This window comes from Dendrobates tinctorius, unplaced genomic scaffold (assembly GCF_039654945.1).
Source record: "Dendrobates tinctorius isolate UK_male_01 unplaced genomic scaffold, ASM3965494v1 ptg000048l, whole genome shotgun sequence".
In the NCBI taxonomy this organism is placed as follows: Eukaryota; Metazoa; Chordata; class Amphibia; order Anura; family Dendrobatidae; genus Dendrobates; species Dendrobates tinctorius.
In genome coordinates, this window is record NW_027361716.1 from 13,757,218 (window position 1) to 13,777,144 (window position 19,927).

The following is a 19,927-nucleotide window of genomic DNA, read 5'->3' on the forward strand; positions in this document are numbered from 1 at the left end:
GTGAGAGGAAGGAAGCTGCCGGCGAGCGGAGTGGTGAGTGTGGCCGCTGGTGTGTGTGTGAGTGATGGGGAGAGGGCCAGTGATGGGGAGAAGGCAATGATGGCAGTGATGGGGAGAGGGCAATGATGGGAGTGATGGGGAGGAGGACATGATGGAGGTGGTGGAATGGGCAATTTCTGCATGAAGGGGATCATGATGGGGGCATATCTCTGCATGAAGGGGATCATGATGGGGGCATATCTCTGCATGAAGGGGATCATGATGGGGGCATATCTCTGCATGAAGGGGATCATGATGGGGGCATATCTCTGCATGAAGGGGATCATGATGGGGGCATATCTCTGCATGAAGGGGATCATGATGGGGGCATATCTCTGCATGAAGGGGATCATGATGGGGGCATATCTCTGCATGAAGGGGATCATGATGGGGGCATATCTCTGCATGAAGGGGATCATGATGGGGCATATCTCTGCATGAAGGGGATCATGATGGGGCATATCTCTGCATGAAGGGGATCATGATGGGGCATATCTCTGCATGAAGGAGATCATGATGGGGCATATATCTGCATGAAGGGGATCATGATGGGGCATATTTCTGCATGAAGGGGATCATGATGGGGCATATTTCTGCATGAAGGGGATCATGATGGGGCATATTTCTGCATGAAGGGGATCATGATGGGGCATATTTCTACATGAAGGGGATCATGATGGGGCATATTTCTGCATGAAGGGGATCATGATGGGGCATATTTCTGCATGAAGGGGATCATGATGGGGCATTTCTACATGATGGGGATCATGATGGGGCATATTACTACAAGAAAGGGATCATGATGGGGCATTTGGCACGTTTTGGCACTTCGCCATTAATAATTGGGTTTTAGGTTGCAGTTTGGGCACTTGATCTCAGAAAGGTTCGCCATCACTGACAGAGTGACAGTGGTCAGAATTGCAAAATGTGGCCCGGTCATGAAGTTGAAAACGGGCTCGGGAGTGAATTACATAAATATAGCTGATAGTTGGGCATTTGGGACTTAGAAATTACTTACCTTTTCTCTATGCTGTGCTCCAAAACACAGAACTTTAGTGTAGACCGCACTTTTCCTTCCTGCAATAAAAATGTGTTTGTTCTTTGAACATGGAAGTCATTGGCCACTGTTCACAGCTGTCAAAGCCTCTATTTACCACATACAGTCGTGTAAAAGCCGACCTGAGTATAAGATAAGGCACCTAATTTTGACAAAAACTGGGAAAACTTATAGACTCGGGTATAAGACGGGTATGCATTGTCCCCTCAACCATATCCTTGCCTGCATGGCTCCTTATCCCCATCCTTGCCTGCATGGCTCCTTATCCACATCCTTGCCTGCATGGCTCCTTATCCCCATCCTTGCCAGCATGGCTCCTTATCCCCATCCTTGCCAGCATGGCTCCTTATCCCCATCCTTGCCAGCATGGCTCCTTATCCCCATCCTTGCCAGCATGGCTCCTTATCCCCATCCTTGCCAGCATGGCTCCTTATCCCCATCCTTGCCAGCATGGCTCCTTATCCCCATCCTTGCTAGCATGGCTCCTTATCCCCATCCTTGCCAGCATGGCTCCTTATCCCCATCCTTGCCAGCATGGCTCCTTATCCCCATCCTTGCCAGCATGGCTCCTTATCCCAATCCTTGCCAGCATGGCTCCTTATCCCCATCCTTGCCTGCAGGGCTCCTTATCCCCATCCTTGCCTGCAGGGCTCCTTATCCCCATCCTTGCCTGCAGGGCTCCTTATCCCCATCCTTGCCTGCAGGGCTCCTTATCCCCATCCTTGCCTGCAGGGCTCCTTATCCCCATCCTTGCCTGCAGGGCTCCTTATCCCCATCCTTGCCTGCAGGGCTCCTTATCCCCATCTGTTATGATTGAGTCACCGTAGGAGGCAGACAAAAATAGAAGCTACGTCAAGAAAACCAGAGAAGTTGGCAACTATCAGATTGCAGACCCCTGAACCTATCAACACAACTAGCAGTAGCCGTGGGGGGTTCCTACGATGCCCTAGACCCCTCGATCACAGCCGGAGCGCTAAATGGCCTAAAGACAGAAAAGGAAATCTAAACTGCCCCAGAGCAGACCCCAAAGTAAAAGGCAGCCCCCAACATATAATGACGGTGAAGCAAGATGAAAAAACACTCACACAGATAGAAAAAGATAGGCTGAGCAAACGATGGGGCCCAAGCTAGCTAAACAGAACAGGAAAGGAAGGTTGCTGTCTGCAATCTGCCAAAACCCTATCAAAGACATAAGCCAAAAAGCTGATATGAAAAAGACCCTGAAGCAGCTAGGCTTCAAAAACTAAATCAGCACTCAGGTATTTTCAGAAGACAGAGCTAAAGGAATTCAGCACACCCCAGCAGGGAATGGCAGAAATCCAGAAAAACAAAGCAAAACAAAGACTAAGCACAAATGCAAAAAGCCGAGCAGAAAACTTAGCTTTAGAGGAGCAGGAATTCAGACTGGTCTCTGAGGATCCCACAGAGAAATCAACCGCAGGGCAGAAGGGCGTCGGCAGCCTTATATCCAGTCAGTAACTCCACTCAGCCAGTCATCATCATCAGACTCAGGTGTTTGATAATCAGGCTCACTACCTTTCTTTACCAGAAGAGGGAGTTCCTCGGGCCTCAGTAGTGAAGGGGAAAAAGAACTCACAACAGTACCTCCCCCTTGAGGAGGGGGTCACCGAACCCTCAACCACGCCACCAGGGCGATCAGGGTGAGCCCAATGAAAGGCACGCACCAATCTTTTGGCATGAATATCAGAGGCAGAGACCCAGGAATTATCCTCCTGACCATAACCCTTCCACTTAACCAAATACTGGAGTCTCCGTCTAGCCAGACGGGAATCCAGTACTTTCTCTACCTCATATTCCATGTTACCTTCAACCAATACAGGGTCTGGAGGTGCCACCCCCGGAACAACAGGTTCAACAAACCTCTTCAACAAAGATTTATGGAACACATTATGGATTTTAAATGTGACAGGAAGAGCCAAACGAAAAGAGACCGGATTAATAATCTCCAAAATCTTGTAAGGTCCAATAAATCTAGGCTTAAACTTAGGAGAAGCCACCTTCATAGCAATATTTTTTGATGATAACCACACCATATCACCAACCTTAAACTGGGGACCAATGGTCCTACAGTGGGGCAAAAAAGTATTTAGTCAGTCAGCAATAGTGCAAGTTCCACCACTTAAAAAGATGAGAGGCGTCTGTAATTTACATCATAGGTAGACCTCAACTATGGGAGACAAACTGAGAAAAAAAAATCCAGAAAATCACATTGTCTGTATTTTTTCATTTTATTTGCATATTATGGTGGAAAAGAAGTATTTGGTCAGAAACAAAATTTCATCTCAATACTTTGTGATATATCCTTTGTTGGCAATGACAGAGGTCAAACGTTTTCTGTAAGTCTTCACAAGGTTGCCACACACTGTTGTTGGTATGTTGGCCCATTCCTCCATGCAGATCTCCTCTAGAGCAGTGATGTTTTTGGCTTTTCGCTTGGCAACACGGACTTTCAACTCCCTCCAAAGGTTTTCTATAGGGTTGAGATCTGGAGACTGGCTAGGCCACTCCAGGACCTTGAAATGCTTCTTACGAAGCCACTCCTTCGTTGCCCTGGCGGTGTGCTTTGGATCATTGTCATGTTGAAAGACCCAGCCACGTTTCATCATGAATGCCCTTGCTGATGGAAGGAGGTTTGCACTCAAAATCTCACGATACATGGCCCCATTCATTCTTTCATGTACCCGGATCAGTCGTCCTGGCCCCTTTGCAGAGAAACAGCCCCAAAGAATGATGTTTCCACCACCATGCTTTACAGTAGGTATGGTGTTTGATGGATGCAACTCAGTATTCTTTTTCCTCCAAACACGACAAGTTGTGTTTCTACCAAACAGTTCCAGTTTGGTTTCATCAGACCATAGGACATTCTCCCAAAACTCCTCTGGATCATCCAAATGCTCTCTAGCAAACTTCAGACGGGCCCGGACATGTACAGGCTTAAGCAGTGGGACACGTCTGGCACTGCAGGATCTGAGTCCATGGTGGCGTAGTGTGTTACTTATGGTAGGCCTTGTTACATTGGTCCCAGCTCTCTGCAGTTCATTCACTAGGTCCCCCCGCGTGGTTCTGGGATTTTTGCTCACCGTTCTTGTGATCATTCTGACCCCACGGGGTGGGATTTTGCGTGGAGCACCAGATCGAGGGAGATTATTAGTGGTCTTGTATGTCTTCCATTTTCTAATTATTGCTCCCACAGTTGATTTCTTCACTCCAAGCTGGTTGGCTATTGCAGATTCAGTCTTCCCAGCCTGGTGCAGGGCTACAATTTTGTTTCTGGTGTCCTTTGACAGCTCTTTGGTCTTCACCATAGTGGAGTTTGGAGTCAGACTGTTTGAGGGTGTGCACAGGTGTCTTTTTATACTGATAACAAGTTTAAACAGGTGCCATTACTACAGGTAATGAGTGGAGGAAAGAGGAGACTCTTAAAGAAGAAGTTACAGGTCTGTGAGAGCCAGAAATCTTGATTGCTTGTTTCTGACCAAATACTTATTTTCCACCATAATATGCAAATAAAATGAAAAAAAAAACAGACAATGTGATTTTCTGGATTTTTTTTTCTCAGTTTGTCTCCCATAGTTGAGGTCTACCTATGATGTAAATTACAGACGCCTCTCATCTTTTTAAGTGGTGGAACTTGCACTATTGCTGACTGACTAAATACTTTTTTGCCCCACTGTATGTCGGTTGGAAAACCGCTGGGCCTTTTCCTGGGAGAGAGATAACTTATCCACCATCTTGGTCCCAGATCTGGTGCATTCTCTCCACCACAGTGTCAACACCTGGGCAGGCAGAGGGCTCAACCTGCCCTGAAGAAAATCGAGAAGGAAACCCAAAGTTACAAAAAAAAGGTGACATCAAAGTGGCAGAACTAGCTCTATTATTTAAAGCAAATTCGGCCAAGGGCAAAAATGAAACCCAATCATCCTGATCAGCAGAAATAAAACATCTCAAATATGACTCCAAGGTCTGGTTTGTTCTCTCTGTCTACCCATTGGTCTGAGGGTGAAAAGCAGAGGAGAAGGACAACTGAATTCCCAGCTTGGAACAGAAAGTTCTCCAAAATCTAGACACAAACTGGACTCCTCTGTCAGATACAATGTTCTCAGGAATCCCGTGCAAGCGAACCACCTGTTGTAAAAACAGGGGCACCAACTCAGAGGAAGACGGCAACTTAGGGAGTGGTACAAGATGAACCATCTTAGAGAACCTATCAACACAACTAGCAGTAGCCGTGGGGGGTTCCTACGATGCCCTAGACCCCTCGATCACAGTGGGAGCGCTAAATAGCTTAAAGACAGAAAAGGAAATCTAAACTGCCCCAGAGCAGACCCCAAAGTAAAAGGCAGCCCCCAACATATAATGACGGTGAAGCAAGATGAAAAAACACTCACACAGATAGAAAGATAGGCTGAGCAAACGATGGGGCCCAAGCTAGCTAAACCGAACAGGAAAGGAAGGTTGCTGTCTGCAATCTGCCAAAACCATATCAAAGACATAAGCCAACAAGCTGATATGAAAAAGACCCTGAAGCAGCTAGGCTTCAAAAACTAAATCAGCACTCAGGTATTTTCAGAAGACAGAGCTAAAGGAATTCAGCACACCCCAGCAGGGAATGGCAGAAATCCAGAAAAACAAAGCAAAACAAAGACTAAGCACAAATGCAAAAAGCCGAGCAGAAAACTTAGCTTTAGAGGAGCAGGAATTCAGACTGGTCTCCAAGGATCCCACAGAGAAATCACCCGCAGGGCAGAAGGGCGTCGGCAGCCTTATATCCAGTCAGTAACTCCATTCAGCCAGTCATCATCATCAGACTCAGGTGTTTGATAATCAGGCTCACTACCTTTCTTTACCAGAAGAGGGAGTTACTCGGGCATCAGTAGTGAAGGGGAAAATGAACTCACAACACCCATCCTTGCCTGCATGGCTCCTTATCCCCATCCTTGCCTGCATGGCTCCTTATCCCCATCCTTGCCTGCATGGCTCCTTATCCCCATCCTTGCCTGCATGGCTCCTTATCCCCATCCTTGCCTGCATGGCTCCTTATCCCCATCCTTGCCTGCATGGCTCCTTATCCCCATCCTTGCCTGCATGGCTCCTTATCCCCATCCTTGCCTGCATGGCTCCTTATCCCCATCCTTGCCTGCAAGGCTCCTTATCCCCATCCTTTCTTGCATGGCTCCTTATCCCCATCCTTGCCTGCATGGCTCCTTATCCGCATCCTTGCCTGCATGGCTACTTATCCCCATCCATGTCTGCATGGCTCCTCATCCCTATCCTTGTATACATGGTTCCTTATCCCTATCATTGTATGCGTGGCCCCCATGAGAAAAGCATATATATATATAAAAAAAAAAACAAAACATCCTACTTCCCTGTGCTCCCTCGCAGCATCTTGTTCTGGTGCCAGCAGCTCCTGCAGCCAGGCGATCATGTGTCCCCGCTCTTTAATGGAATGAATATTCCACTCTCTCCACACCTATGGGATTGGAGAGAAGTGAATATTCATTACCTTAATGAGCAGGCACCCGTGCTAGCCCAACAGCTGATGGAAGACAGAGACTGAGGCTGTAACTGTGAGCTATAAGATAAATTAATATTCATTGCCAGTGCAGTGAATATTCATTTCTATTTAGCAGCGGGCACAGGCTTTAGCAGCAGCCGCCGACTCGTGCCTCTTGTGACCCGCTGCTCCCCCTCCTGTCAAAATGGATCGTGTATAAGCCAAGGGGGGCGTTTTCAGCACAAAAAAAAATGTGCTGAAAAACTCGGCTTAGGCTGGTTTCACATTTGCGTTTTTTAGCGCTGGAAAAAAACGCATACGTGCGCATGCGATTTTTCCCCTATATTTAACATGTGTGCGCATACCTGCGCACTTGTAAGCGCATGTATGCGATTTTCATGCGCTGCGTTTTTTTGGGGTGTGCGTTGGTATTTTCCAGACGCTGCATGTTGCATTTTTTGGCCCTTGAAAAAATCGCATGCGCACGTATGCGCACGTTTTGCGCTAAAAATGGCCATTATAGCCTATGGATGCGCATACGTGCGCACTGGCATGCGCAGGTATGCGCTTTTTTAGCGCAGCGTTTTTTGGGTGGTGTCCACTTTTTATCCTAGTTAGAATCTTCTAAAGTCCAAAAAAAAAAGGCTATATAAAGGAGGTGCCTGCCAAAACTCTGCCACTACTACACTAGACAGATTGAAGAGCAGACATTCAACCAAGAACACATTATATCAGCGAAGAATGTGAGTATATTACATTATATGCCTGTCCTTTTAAATTATGTATGTACTAATGATTTTTATTATTTTTACATGCAGTATGTCTTCAGAATCGGAGTATTCCCCATCGCGGCAGGAATTGGCGCAAGCAGACCGTGAGGTGATTATTTTCGTGCATCTGGTAAGTATATCTGCTGCTTCTCCAAATCTCTTACGTTTTTTTCAACTTTCAGACATCGTCATCATCATCTGCGGACGGGAATAGTGAGGGCGAACAGCAGGAGCAGCGAAGCCAAGTCCCGGTGGTGATACGTAATGTAAGTATCAAATGATTTGTAATGTTTTTTTTTTTTTTTTATCTTCTATTTTTACTCTTTTTTTTTTTTTTTTTTTGTAACTTTTTAGTCAATTTAAATTTGATTATTCTAATGAATGTGTTTTGTCTAGGTTCCACAACGGGATGAAGACGTCTACCTGGATAATGAGCAGCTCATCAGCCTGGTCCAGGAGCGTTCGCCGTTGTGGGACAGCCGTGACCGGCTGTACAAGGACAATGTGGTGACACGGCGGCTATGGAATGAGGTGGCCGCAGCGTTGATGGATGGCTGGGACAGCGCCACAGCATCCGCCAAAAAGGCGTTTAGTGAGTATTTCCCTGCTCTGTATTGTGCCGCAGTGACTGTTGTCCTTGACGGCACTGTTGGGTTTCGTGCTAGGCGTATTCTAGCAGGAAACCCAACAGTGTCATCGTGGTCTACAGTGACTGCTTTGAGTATTGTATTGCTACATTGTGCCGCAGTGACTGTTGTCCTTGACGGCACTGTTGGGTTTCGTGCTAGGCGTATTCTAGCAGGAAACCCAACAGTGTCATCGGGGTCTACAGTGACTGCTTTGAGTATTGTATTGCTACATTGTGCCGCAGTGACTGTTGTCCTTGACGGCACTGTTGGGTTTCGTGCTAGGCGTATTCTAGCAGGAAACCCAACAGTGTCATCGTGGTCTACAGTGACTGCTTTGAGTATTGTATTGCTACATTGTGCCGCAGTGACTGTTGTCCTTGACGGCACTGTTGGGTTTCGTGCTAGGCGTATTCTAGCAGGAAACCCAACAGTGTCATCGTGGTCTACAGTGACTGCTTTGAGTATTGTATTGCTACATTGTGCCGCAGTGACTGTTGTCCTTGACGGCACTGTTGGGTTTCGTGCTAGGCGTATTCTAGCAGGAAACCCAACAGTGTCATCGGGGTCTACAGTGACTGCTTTGAGTATTGTATTGCTACATTGTGCCGCAGTGACTGTTGTCCTTGACGGCACTGTTGGGTTTCGTGCTAGGCGTATTCTAGCAGGAAACCCAACAGTGTCATCGTGGTCTACAGTGACTGCTTTGAGTATTGTATTGCTACATTGTGCCGCAGTGACTGTTGTCCTTGACGGCACTGTTGGGTTTCGTGCTAGGCGTATTCTAGCAGGAAACCCAACAGTGTCATCGGGGTCTACAGTGACTGCTTTGAGTATTGTATTGCTACATTGTGCCGCAGTGACTGTTGTCCTTGACGGCACTGTTGGGTTTCGTGCTAGGCGTATTCTAGCAGGAAACCCAACAGTGTCATCGTGGTCTACAGTGACTGCTTTGAGTATTGTATTGCTACATTGTGCCGCAGTGACTGTTGTCCTTGACGGCACTGTTGGGTTTCGTGCTAGGTGTATTCTAGCAGGAAACCCAACAGTGTCATCGGGGTGTACAGTGACTGCTTTGAGTATTGTATTGCTAAATTGTGAAGCAGTGACTGTTGTACTTGACGGCACTGTTTTTTTTTATCAACAGTGGACAAAGTCCGAACACGTTGGCGTTCGATCAAGGACCGCTTCAACAGTGATGTTCGTGCTGAGGGCCAGGTTCGCAGTGGATCTGCGTCAAGGACCAGAACTAGATACCGTCACTATCACGCGTTGCAGTTCCTAAGACCGGTCCTTGCCACAAGATCGTAAGTATTATACATTTTGGGTTTTTATTTTTATTAATCTGTGTTTTTCTAATCCACAGCTGATGCTTCTTGTAAAGGCATGGTAGTAATGATTTTCCTTTCTTCCACAGCACCTGGAGCAGCACCCTGCAACCTGGCCCTGGAGCGGTCCTTCGTCGGACGTCCTCTGACCCGTCCCAGCCATCCGACAGCCAGGAAGCACCTTGCAGGTCCCACACACACACAGCTGGTGACCAGGAAGCTGGGCCATCAGGTGTTCCCCTGTCCCAGGTCTCTGCCACTGGTTATGCGGGCACTACCCGCCAGCGGCAGAGGGCCTTGGACAGGAATGTCTTGCCCGAGTTTATGCATTTGAGCGAGACATTTAATTCCAGCCTCAAGTCACTGTCCGACAGAGTTGAAAGCGGTTTTGCACTGATGGAACGTGGTTTTAACCACTTTGAACACCGCTTCAATTCTGTAGAACAGCGCCTTGACCGTCTGGAGGCCGACCTCAACAGACCAGCACACCATTTTTTTAGTAAGATTGAAAAGGGCATGGCGGAACACCTTAGTCCTGATCAACAGCTGAATGTGCTGCAGGCCTGCAACAATGCTTTCTTGCAGGCTATGCAGCATAATCGGTACGGTCAGCAGTCAGTGGTGTCCTTTCCACCTGTGCCACCATTGACTCGCTTCACCTCACTACCGACTTGTGCTGCATACCACTGCACGGACACCTCTCTTCAAAGGCTGGACACCCACCGTTACACCACCACAAGTCTGAGTGCAGCTGGTCACTTCACCGACACCACCATGGCAAGCGCTGCTCCTGTCTGGAGCACCACCGCCAATCCCATGCATGCGTGGAGCTCAGCCACCACTAGGCAAACATGGAACAGCCCTGCCGCTACAACAACATGTAGTAGCCCTGCCACCACCACTCTGCAAACCTGGGCCATCACTGCCGCCACCAGTCCTCCTGCAAGGACGAGCACTGACCAAGAAGAGCAGCATCAGCCACCTCAGCAGCAGCAGCCAACTCAGCAGACGCCACCTCAGCAGCAGCAGCCACCTCAGCAGCAGCCGCCACCTCAGCAGCAGCAGCAACCACCTCAGCAGCAGCCGCCACCTCAGCAGCAGCAGCAACCACCTCAGCAGCAGCAACCACCTCAGCAGCAGCTGCCACCTCAGCAGCAGCCGCCACCTCAGCAGCAGCCGCCACCTCAGCAGCAGCCGCAACCTCTGCAGCAGCAGCCGCCACCTCAGCAGCAGCAGCCATACCAGCAGACGGGGGACCTACATTCCATATTTGCCCCTACTTCAAGGCGAAATCAATCAAGGCGGGCATTGGGCCAAAGTCGGTCCAGGCACACAAGCCTACGGCGACATGCCATTACAACTAATGTAACTGAACAGATTTCCTCTCCTACAAGTGTTCCAAGTTTAATTCCCTTAACTGGACTACCTTCCCCCACAAGTTTTGTTGCCCCTTCCCCTCAAACACCGTCTTCAACTGCAAGTGTTGCATATTCCCTGCACACCCCCAAATTGAAACCATCTGCCCCCAAACGCCGTAAAAAATAATTTTTAAATTTTTTTTTTGTGATAAAAAATAAATTTACATTTGTGGTTCACCATTAATAAGTTTCATTAATGTTGTTTGCGCCGCTCACACACACTGATGGGTAAATACATGTTAAAAACCAACCCAAGGGCTAGTATAGTCATATGTGAAATAACATGGACTAGTATAGTCATTCAAAGGCCTAGTGTAATAACTCTAGTTTTACAAAATAGAATCTGGTTTCATGAAAAACAAACTGTTGAAACTTGTCTAAAAAATAAGTTTCTTTCTAGTTTCACCAGTTTGTTTTTGGTGAAACAAGATGCTAGTTGTTAAAAATCGAGTTATTACAGTAGGCCTTGGTATGACTATACTAGGCCGTGGTATTTCACATATACTACTAGCCCCAAGGCCTAGTATACTCATATTTGAAATACCACGGCCTAGTATAGTCATTCCAAGGCCTAGTGTAATAACTCTAGTTTTACCAAATAGAATCTGGTTTCATGAAAAACAAACTGTTGAAACTTGTCTAAAAAATAAGTTTCTTTCTAGTTTCACCAGTTTGTTTTTGTTGAAACAAGATGCTAGTTGTTAAAAATCGAGTTATTACAGTAGGCCTTGGTATGACTATACTAGGCCGTGGTATTTCACATATACTACTAGCCCCAAGGCCTAGTATACTCATATTTGAAATACCACGGCCTAGTATAGTCATTCCAAGGCCTAGTGTAATAACTCTAGTTTTACCAAATAGAATCTGGTTTCATGAAAAACAAACTGTTGAAACTTGTCTAAAAAATAAGTTTCTTTCTAGTTTCACCAGTTTGTTTTTGTTGAAACAAGATGCTAGTTGTTAAAAATCGAGTTATTACAGTAGGCCTTGGTATGACTATACTAGGCCGTGGTATTTCACATATACTACTAGCCCCAAGGCCTAGTATACTCATATTTGAAATACCACGGCCTAGTATAGTCATTCCAAGGCCTAGTGTAATAACTCTAGTTTTACCAAATAGAATCTGGTTTCATGAAAAACAAACTGTTGAAACTTGTCTAAAAAATAAGTTTCTTTCTAGTTTCACCAGTTTGTTTTTGTTGAAACAAGATGCTAGTTGTTAAAAATCGAGTTATAACAGTAGGCCTTGGTATGACTATACTATGCCGTGGTATTTCACATATTACTATACTACTAGCCCCAAGGCCTAGTATACTCATATTTGAAATACCACGGCCTAGTATAGTCAATTCAAAGGCCTAGTGTAATAACTTTTAATGGAGCAGATTACATTCATCCACTCAATGCTGACTTGTATTCCCCATGGACTTTCATTGGGGTTGGGTTTTGAGTGTTGTGTTTTGAGAAAATCACATACTTTGTTTTAAACTATTTGCACAATTTTATCTTGAAAAAAAATGGTTTCCTGATTCATGGCCTGCAGCTTTGCTCATTCCAATATATTTCACGCAGACTAGCAATGCTGCATTTTAACTCGTATGTGTATTTACCTGCCCAGGTGTGTGAACATAACAAAATTCAGTTATACATGGGAAGTTTTTTAATTAATCGGAGTTTAAAAAATATAGTGCACTCAGTAATGGTATCAAATAAGGATTTTTATTACCATAAACAACAACATTACACCATTTCATCTTGCCAGTGCACCCGTCCTACATCAGAAATAAAGTAGGCCGCAAATTTGTCCCTCATTTGGCCAACTTCAACGGATGACCTGAGAGTGTGCTGAGTGAATTCAGGCAATGGGTTAGGAGCATCATCGTCCAGTTCAAAGGTCGGGTGCTCTTTAGCCATCACAAAGTTATGTAGAACCACACAGGCCTTCACCACCTCATCGACTGTTTCAAGTTTAAGATTAATGGCCGTGCCCAGAATTCGCCATCTGGAAACAAGAATCCCAAAAGCACACTCGACAGTTCTTCTGGCCCTGGTCAGCCTGTAATTAAAAATTTTTTTGGTGTGGTCCAAGTCCCGGCTGGAGTAGGGTTTCAGTAAGTTTCCGCACATTTGAAAAGCCTCATCGCCAACCATTACAAAGGGCAGTGGCGGAGCTTCGGTGTGAGGAAGAGGCCGTGGCATAGGGAAATTAAATTGGTTGCCATACAACCTCCGGCCCATGTCTGAGTTTTTAAAAGCCTGCGAGTCATTACCACGGCCAAATGCTCCAATGTCCACTGCTACAAACATACATCCGGCATCCGCAATTGCAATGAGTACTATTGAAAAGTACTTTTTGTAATTATAGTACTCAGATCCCGTTCTTTGGGGTTTGATGATCCGTATGTGTTTCCCATCAACAGCTCCCAAACAGTTGGGAAAATTGCATACTGTCCAGAATTTGTCAGCAATTTCCATCCACTTTTCAGCGGTGGGCAGGGGCATAAATTCTGGGCAAAGAACATTCCAGAGAGCCCGGCAGGTGTCAGCAACAATTCCAGACAAGGTAGAGATTCCAATACGGTACTGGAAGTGTAGTGAGGATAGGGTTTCTCCAGTCGCCAGGAATCTGTGAACAGACAAAGAAGTAAAATTAATATTTATGTATATTATTTTTAAAAACTATAAAAAAAATATTAGTACATTCACGAAAACTAATTACACAAGGTTTTGAATACTAAATTTACAAAAAAAAACATCAGACCACACCCCTTTGTTTTTAAAACATACCGTAATGTCACCAGTAGCCGTTCCTCAGGAGGAATCGCACGACGGAGCTGTGTGTCCTGTCTCCGGATGGATTGTTGGACACGAGCAAGCAAATCCATGAAACTTTCGTGGGACATCCGGATATAATCTGTAAATTTCTCCGGGTTTGACTGGAGCTCGCTGTAGAGGGTATGGTATGCCCCACGGCTCTCCCGGAGTTCAACAATCGGATGTATCCACATACGCCGCCGTCTTCGCTGCCTCTCTCTCTTCCTTTGTTCATGGCAAGCAACTGCATACGCCTGAGCCATCGCGATGTCCAAATCCAAGTTGAAGTGAAAACTCTTCCAGCGCAGATCCATGGTCACGAGAAGAATCAAGCAAATGTGAAGAATACTGTAGACAGGGTGTATATATATTAACATACCACACCCACAATGAAGTCCCATTGGTCTTGTGTGTTGTTGAATGGTTGTTTTTTCTTTTTTGTGGGGTTTTTCCAAAATCTGTAAAAAAACGCAAACGCACAAAAAACGCATACAAACGCGCAAAAACGCTGCGTTTTTTTCCTGCATGCGCATTAAAATGCTGGAAAAAAACGCAGCGTTTGTATGCATTTGTATGCGTTTTTTTAATGCGTTTTTTTGCGGGAAAAACGCGCTGCAAAAAAAAGCAAGTGTGAAACTAGCCTTATACATGAGTATATACGGCCCAAGGGTGCGAACCCAGACGCATGACAGACGTATTTTTCAGATTATAAGACGCACCCCAAATTTTGAGGAGAAAAATAGGATTTTTTTTTTAATAAAATGGTGGTGCTTCTTTTACTACATGCATCTTATTGCTTACCGGGGGTGGTGGCTGTGGTGAAGCGGGGTCCCAGGGTCGCTGCTGGAGTAGGCAGGAGTGGGGTGATTCTGCAGGCCACAGGCTGGGATGAGGGGGTGTTCCGATGTGCGGCACGCCGCTGCGGCTGTCTTTGTTGATGCGGGTGCCCAGCGGTTCTTCGGGGGTGTCCGGCGGTGCTGCTGTAGTTGTCTGATGCAGCTGCGGGTGCCCGGCACTGCGGGGATGGCGGGCGGTGCTACTGCAGTGTCTCTGGTGCTGTCGAGGCTCTGCCAACATTTTGTGAAAGGCCAGAGCCCCAGCAGTTCCATGGTTTCCTGTGTGGTGGACTCGGGGAAAATGGCTGCCGGGGGCGGCGCATGCGCAGGTGGAGATCTCGGCACCGAGATCTCGGGAGATGAGATTTCAACGCTAAGACACCGTAGCAGCACCGCCCGACACCCCCGCAGCACCGCCAGATAACCGTAGCACCTCAGAACACCCCCTCATCCCAGCCTGTGGCATGCAGCAATGGTAACAGTAAAGTATATAAGCATTATAAGACTCACTCTCATTTTCCCCCCAAATTTGGGGGAAAAAAATGCGTCTTACAGTTGTGGCCAAAAGTATTGACACCCCTGCAATTCTGTCAGATAATACGCAGTTTCTTCCTGAAAATGATTGCAAACACAAGTTCTTTGGTATTATTATCTTCATTTAATTTGTCTTAAATGAAAAAACACAAAAGAGAATGAAGCAAAAAGCAAAACATTGATCATTTCACACAAAACTCCAAAAATGGGCCAGACAAAAGTATTGGCACCCTCAGCCTAATACTTGGTTGCACAACCTTTAGCCAAAATAACTGCGACCAACCGCTTCCGGTAACCATCAATGAGTTTCTTACAATGCTCTGCTGGAATTTTAGACCATTCTTCTTTGGCAAACTGCTCCCGGTCCCTGATATTTGAAGGGTGCCTTCTCCAAACTGCCATTTTTAGATCTCTCCACAGGTGTTCTATGGGATTCAGGTCTGGACTCATTGCTGGCCACCTTAGAAGTCTCCAGTGCTTTCTCTCAAACTATTTTCTAGTGCTTTTTGAAGTGTGTTTTGGGTCATTGCCCTGCTGGAAGACCCATGACCTCTGAGGGAGACCCTGCTTTCTCACACTGGGCCCTACATTATGCTGAAAAATTTGTTGGTAGTCTTCAGACTTCATTATGCCATGCACACGGTCAAGCAGTCCAGTGCCAGAGGCAGCAAAGCAACCCCAAAACATCAGGGAACCTCCGCCATGTTTGACTGTAGGGACCGTGTTCTTTTCTTTGAATGCCTCTTTTTTTCTCCTGTAAACTCTATGTTGATGCCTTTGCCCAAAAAGCTCTACTTTCGTCTCATCTGACCAGAGAACATTCTTCCAAAATGTTTTAGGCTTTTTCAGGTAAGTTTTGGCAAACTCCAGCCTGGCTTTTTTATGTCTCGGGGTAAGAAGTGGGGTCTTCCTGGGTCTCCTACCATACAGTCCCTTTTCAGTCAGACGCCGACGGATAGTACGGGTTGACACTGTTGTACCCTCGGACTGCAGGGCAGCTTGAACTTGTTTGGATGTTAGTCGAGGTTCTTTATCCAACATCCGCACAATCTTGCGTTGAAATCTCTTGTCAATTTTTCTTTTCCGTCCACATCTAGGGAGGTTAGCCACAGTGCCATGGGCTTTAAACTTCTTGATGACACTGCGCACGGTAGACACAGGAACATTCAGGTCTTCGGAGATGGACTTGTAGCCTTGAGATTGCTCATGCTTCCTCACAATTTGGTTTCTCAAGTCCTCAGACAGTTCTTTGGTCTTCTTTCTTTTCTCCATGCTCAATGTGGTGCACACAAGGACACAGGACAGAGGTTGAGTCAACTTTAATCCATGTCAACTGGCTGCAAGTGTGATTTAGTTATTGCCAACACCTGTTAGGTGCCACAAGTTACAGGTGCTGTTAATTACACAAATTAGAGAAGCATCACATGATTTTTCGAACAGTGCCAATACTTTTGTCCACCCTCTTTTTTATGTTTGGTGTGGAATTATATCCAATTTGGCTTTAGGACAATTATTTTTGTATTTTTTCATTTAAGACAAATTAAATGAAGATAATAATACCAAAGAATTTGTGTTTGCAATCATTTTCAGGAAGAAACTGAGTATTATCTGACAGAATTGCAGGGGTGTCAATACTTTTGGCCACAACTGTATAATCCGAAAAATACGGTATATATATTTTAAATGATAGCACATTTACACAACAAAAAAATGTTCCATTCATATTAACTATTATGTGGTTTTTTGAAAAACGACAACAGCAAACTTTATTGGTTGAGTATTTTTTATGCCATGGGGAATAGGGGACATTTATCCTATAGCTTACAATACCATATATGTATATAATGTCTGATCCAATTATAATGCTTTGGATTACACCACACTTCTAGCACCAAGGCATGGCGTGAAGGGCTGGTATCAATCAAGCTCTACAATTATTACTCTTGGTTTTTATCTAAATGGGTTAAATCTATCTCAGAATTTGGAGGTTTATTTAATCCTGGTCATTATAGCCGATCCCATGCTGGCTCCCAAAGAGATGTTTGGGATGAGATATTGTGTTTCACAATCATCCAGTACTACTGTCAGGGGGACGCAACTCCGTTGCCTGCAATCGTCAGGACGATTACGCAACTGACTGATGAGTGATGGATGTGGCAGTTTCCAACACTAGACCAGGGCAAGAACTAGGGACTGGACTGGAATCAAGACCGGAACTAGGGCCAGGACTAGAACTAAGTCAGGGCAAGAACTAGGGCCAGGGCTAGTCTCAAGACTAGAACTAGGGTCTAGGAGAGAACCAGAGACAGGGCGAGAACCAGGGCCAGGAAGAGAACAAGGGCAAGAACTAGAGACAGGACTACAATCAAGACTGGAACTAGGGTCAGGACTAGAACAAGGACAAAGTTGAGAATCAGGGCAAGGGCGAGATCAAGGGTCAAGTCGAGATCCAGGGACAGGATTAGAATCAAGACTGGAACTAGGGCCAGGACTAGAACTAAGGCCAGTGCGAGAACTAGGGCCAGGACTAAACTCAAGACTAGGGCCTAGGCAAGAACAGAGACACGACTAGAACCAGGGCTAGGGCGAGAGCAAGAACTAGAGACAGGTCTACAATCAAGACTGGAACTAGGGCCAGGGCGAGAACTAGGGCCAGGAATAGAATGAAGACTAGAACGGGGGCCTAGGCAAGAACCATGGCTAGGGCGAGAACCAGGGTCAGGGCTGGAATGAACACTGGAATTGAGCCCGGACTACAACTAGGGTCATAACTTGATTCAAGACTGCCGACGCACCGTGCTCTCTCCCCTGCACACGCTGCGCCGACACACCGCTCTCTCCCCTGCGTACGCTGCGCCGACGCACCGCTCTTTCCCCTGCGTACGCTGTGTTGATACACCGCTCTACCCCCTGCACACGCTGCGCTGACACACCGCTCTGCACGCTGCGCACGCTGCGCTGACACACCGCTCTACCCTCTGCGCACGCTGCGCTGACACACCGCTCTACCCTCTGCGCACGCTGCGCTGACACACCGCTCTACCCTCTGCGCACGCTGCGCTGACACACCGCTCTACCCCCTGCGCACGCTGCGCTGACACACCGCTCTACCCCCTGCGCACGCTGCGTTGATACACCGCTCTACCCCCTGCGCACGCTGCGTTGACACACCGCTCTACCCCCTGCGCACGCTGCGTTGACACACTGCTCTACCCCCTGCGCACGCTGCGTTGACACACCGCTCTAACCCCTGCGCACGCTGCGTTGACACACCGCTCTAACCCCTGCGCACGCTGCGTTGACACACCGCTCTACCCCCTGCGCATGCTGCGTTGACACACCGCTCTACCCCCTGCGCACGCTGCGTTGACACACCGCTCTACCCCCTGCGCACGCTGCGTTGACACACCGCTCTATCCCCTGCGCACGCTGCGCTGACACACCGCTCTACCCCCTGCGCACGCTGCGCTGACACACCGCTCTACCCCCTGCGCACGCTGAGTTGACACACCGCTCTACCCCCTGCGCACGCTGCGCTGACACACCGCTCTACCCCCTGCGCACGCTGCGCTGACACACCGCTCTACCCCCTGCGCACGCTGCGCTGACACACCGCTCTACCCCCTGCGCACGCTGCGCTGACACACCGCTCTACCCCCTGCGCACTCTGCGCTGACACACCGCTCTACCCCCTGCGCACGCTGCGTTGACACACCGCTCTACCCCCTGCGCACGCTGCGTTGACACACCGCTCTATCCCCTGCGCACGCTGCGCTGACACACCGCTCTATCCCCTGCCCACGCTGCGCTGACACACCGCTCTACCCCCTGCGCACGCTGCGCTGACACACCGCTCTACCCCCTGCGCACGCTGCGTTGACACACCGCTCTACCCCCTGCGCACGCTGCATTGACACACCGCTCTACCCCCTGCGCACGCTGCGTTGACACACCGCTCTATCCCCTGCGCACGCTGCGTTGACACCAGCCCCCACAACACTGTGCACCACGTACACATTAGACTTAAAGCTTAAGGCTCATTTAAAACCAGGCCATTGCATAGTCCGGGAGGCCATGACTGAGGCACGGTGAGCCAGGCACGGTCACCACGGGCCCCAGTACATGACTGCTTGTAATATGGAGCAACCACTCACCTGACAAGTCCCGAGGATATACGGGAGGCCGGCTCACTGCTCAGCACGCTTGACCTCAGCACAACTGTAACTAAGCAGGCTCCTGATTGGCTCGCTGCCTAGACTCTTCCCATCTAATTGGCTGCGCCGACGTCACGCTTTCCCATGATGCAGCGCGTTGTTGATTGGTGAAACAAGATGGCTGCGCCCGGTGTCCGCGGCGTGAGTGCTGTAGCCGGGGCTGAGACGAGCTTCAGGAGGAAGGTGCGAGGAAAGCTCCCGGCCATCAGGGGGACGCGGCCCTCCGTGCACAACGGACAGCTCCTCGTCTCCACTGGCGTCCCCGCATTGGATCACGTTCTAGGTGTGTGGAGAACACTAAGCGTCCCAGCAACTGACAGCGGCGACATGTCCGCACAGGGGCCACACTATGTACTGCACATGGGCCTGCATGACCTAGGACGTATACACGCGTCTGTGTCACTGTCTACAGGTCATCAGACAGTACAGAGCTATGCAACACCCAGGACATTCTCACCACACACAGTACAGAGCTATACAACACCCAGGACATTCTCACCACACACAGTACAGAGCTAGAGAACACCCAGGACATTCTCACCACACACAGTACAGAGCTAGAGAACACCCAGGACATTCTCACCACACACAGTACAGAGCTATACAACACCCAGGACATTCTCACCACACACAGTACAGAGCTAGAGAACACCCAGGACATTCTCACCACACACAGTACAGAGCTAGAAAACACCCAGGACATTCTCACCACACACAGTACAGAGCTATACAACACCCACGACATTCTCACCACACACAGTACAGAG

The 19,927-nt window shown here is 47.7% G+C and overlaps 2 protein-coding genes across 6 annotated transcripts in view; one reads left to right on the plus strand and one right to left on the minus strand.

Annotated features, from left to right (window-relative positions):
• Positions 1-19,261, minus strand: part of IMMP1L (inner mitochondrial membrane peptidase subunit 1) — a 110,436-nt gene extending 91,175 nt beyond the window's left edge. Inside the window, exons 1-2 of one of the 2 annotated variants that reach the window (XM_073576304.1) lie at positions 19,101-19,261; positions 1,058-1,116 (exon numbers count right to left, since the gene is read on the minus strand). The gene's annotated coding sequence lies outside the window, so the exon portion shown is untranslated. The remainder of the gene's footprint in view (positions 1-1,057; positions 1,117-19,100) is intronic. The other variant, XM_073576306.1, reaches the window with a different exon arrangement.
• ELP4 (elongator acetyltransferase complex subunit 4) overlaps positions 19,249-19,927 on the plus strand; it is a 527,861-nt gene continuing 527,182 nt past the window's right edge. For all 4 annotated transcript variants that reach the window (XM_073576300.1, XM_073576302.1, XM_073576301.1 and 1 more), the window contains exon 1: positions 19,249-19,443. In XM_073576300.1, coding sequence (XP_073432401.1) covers positions 19,278-19,443 — 166 coding nt within the window. In that variant the 5' untranslated portion in view covers positions 19,249-19,277. The remainder of the gene's footprint in view (positions 19,444-19,927) is intronic.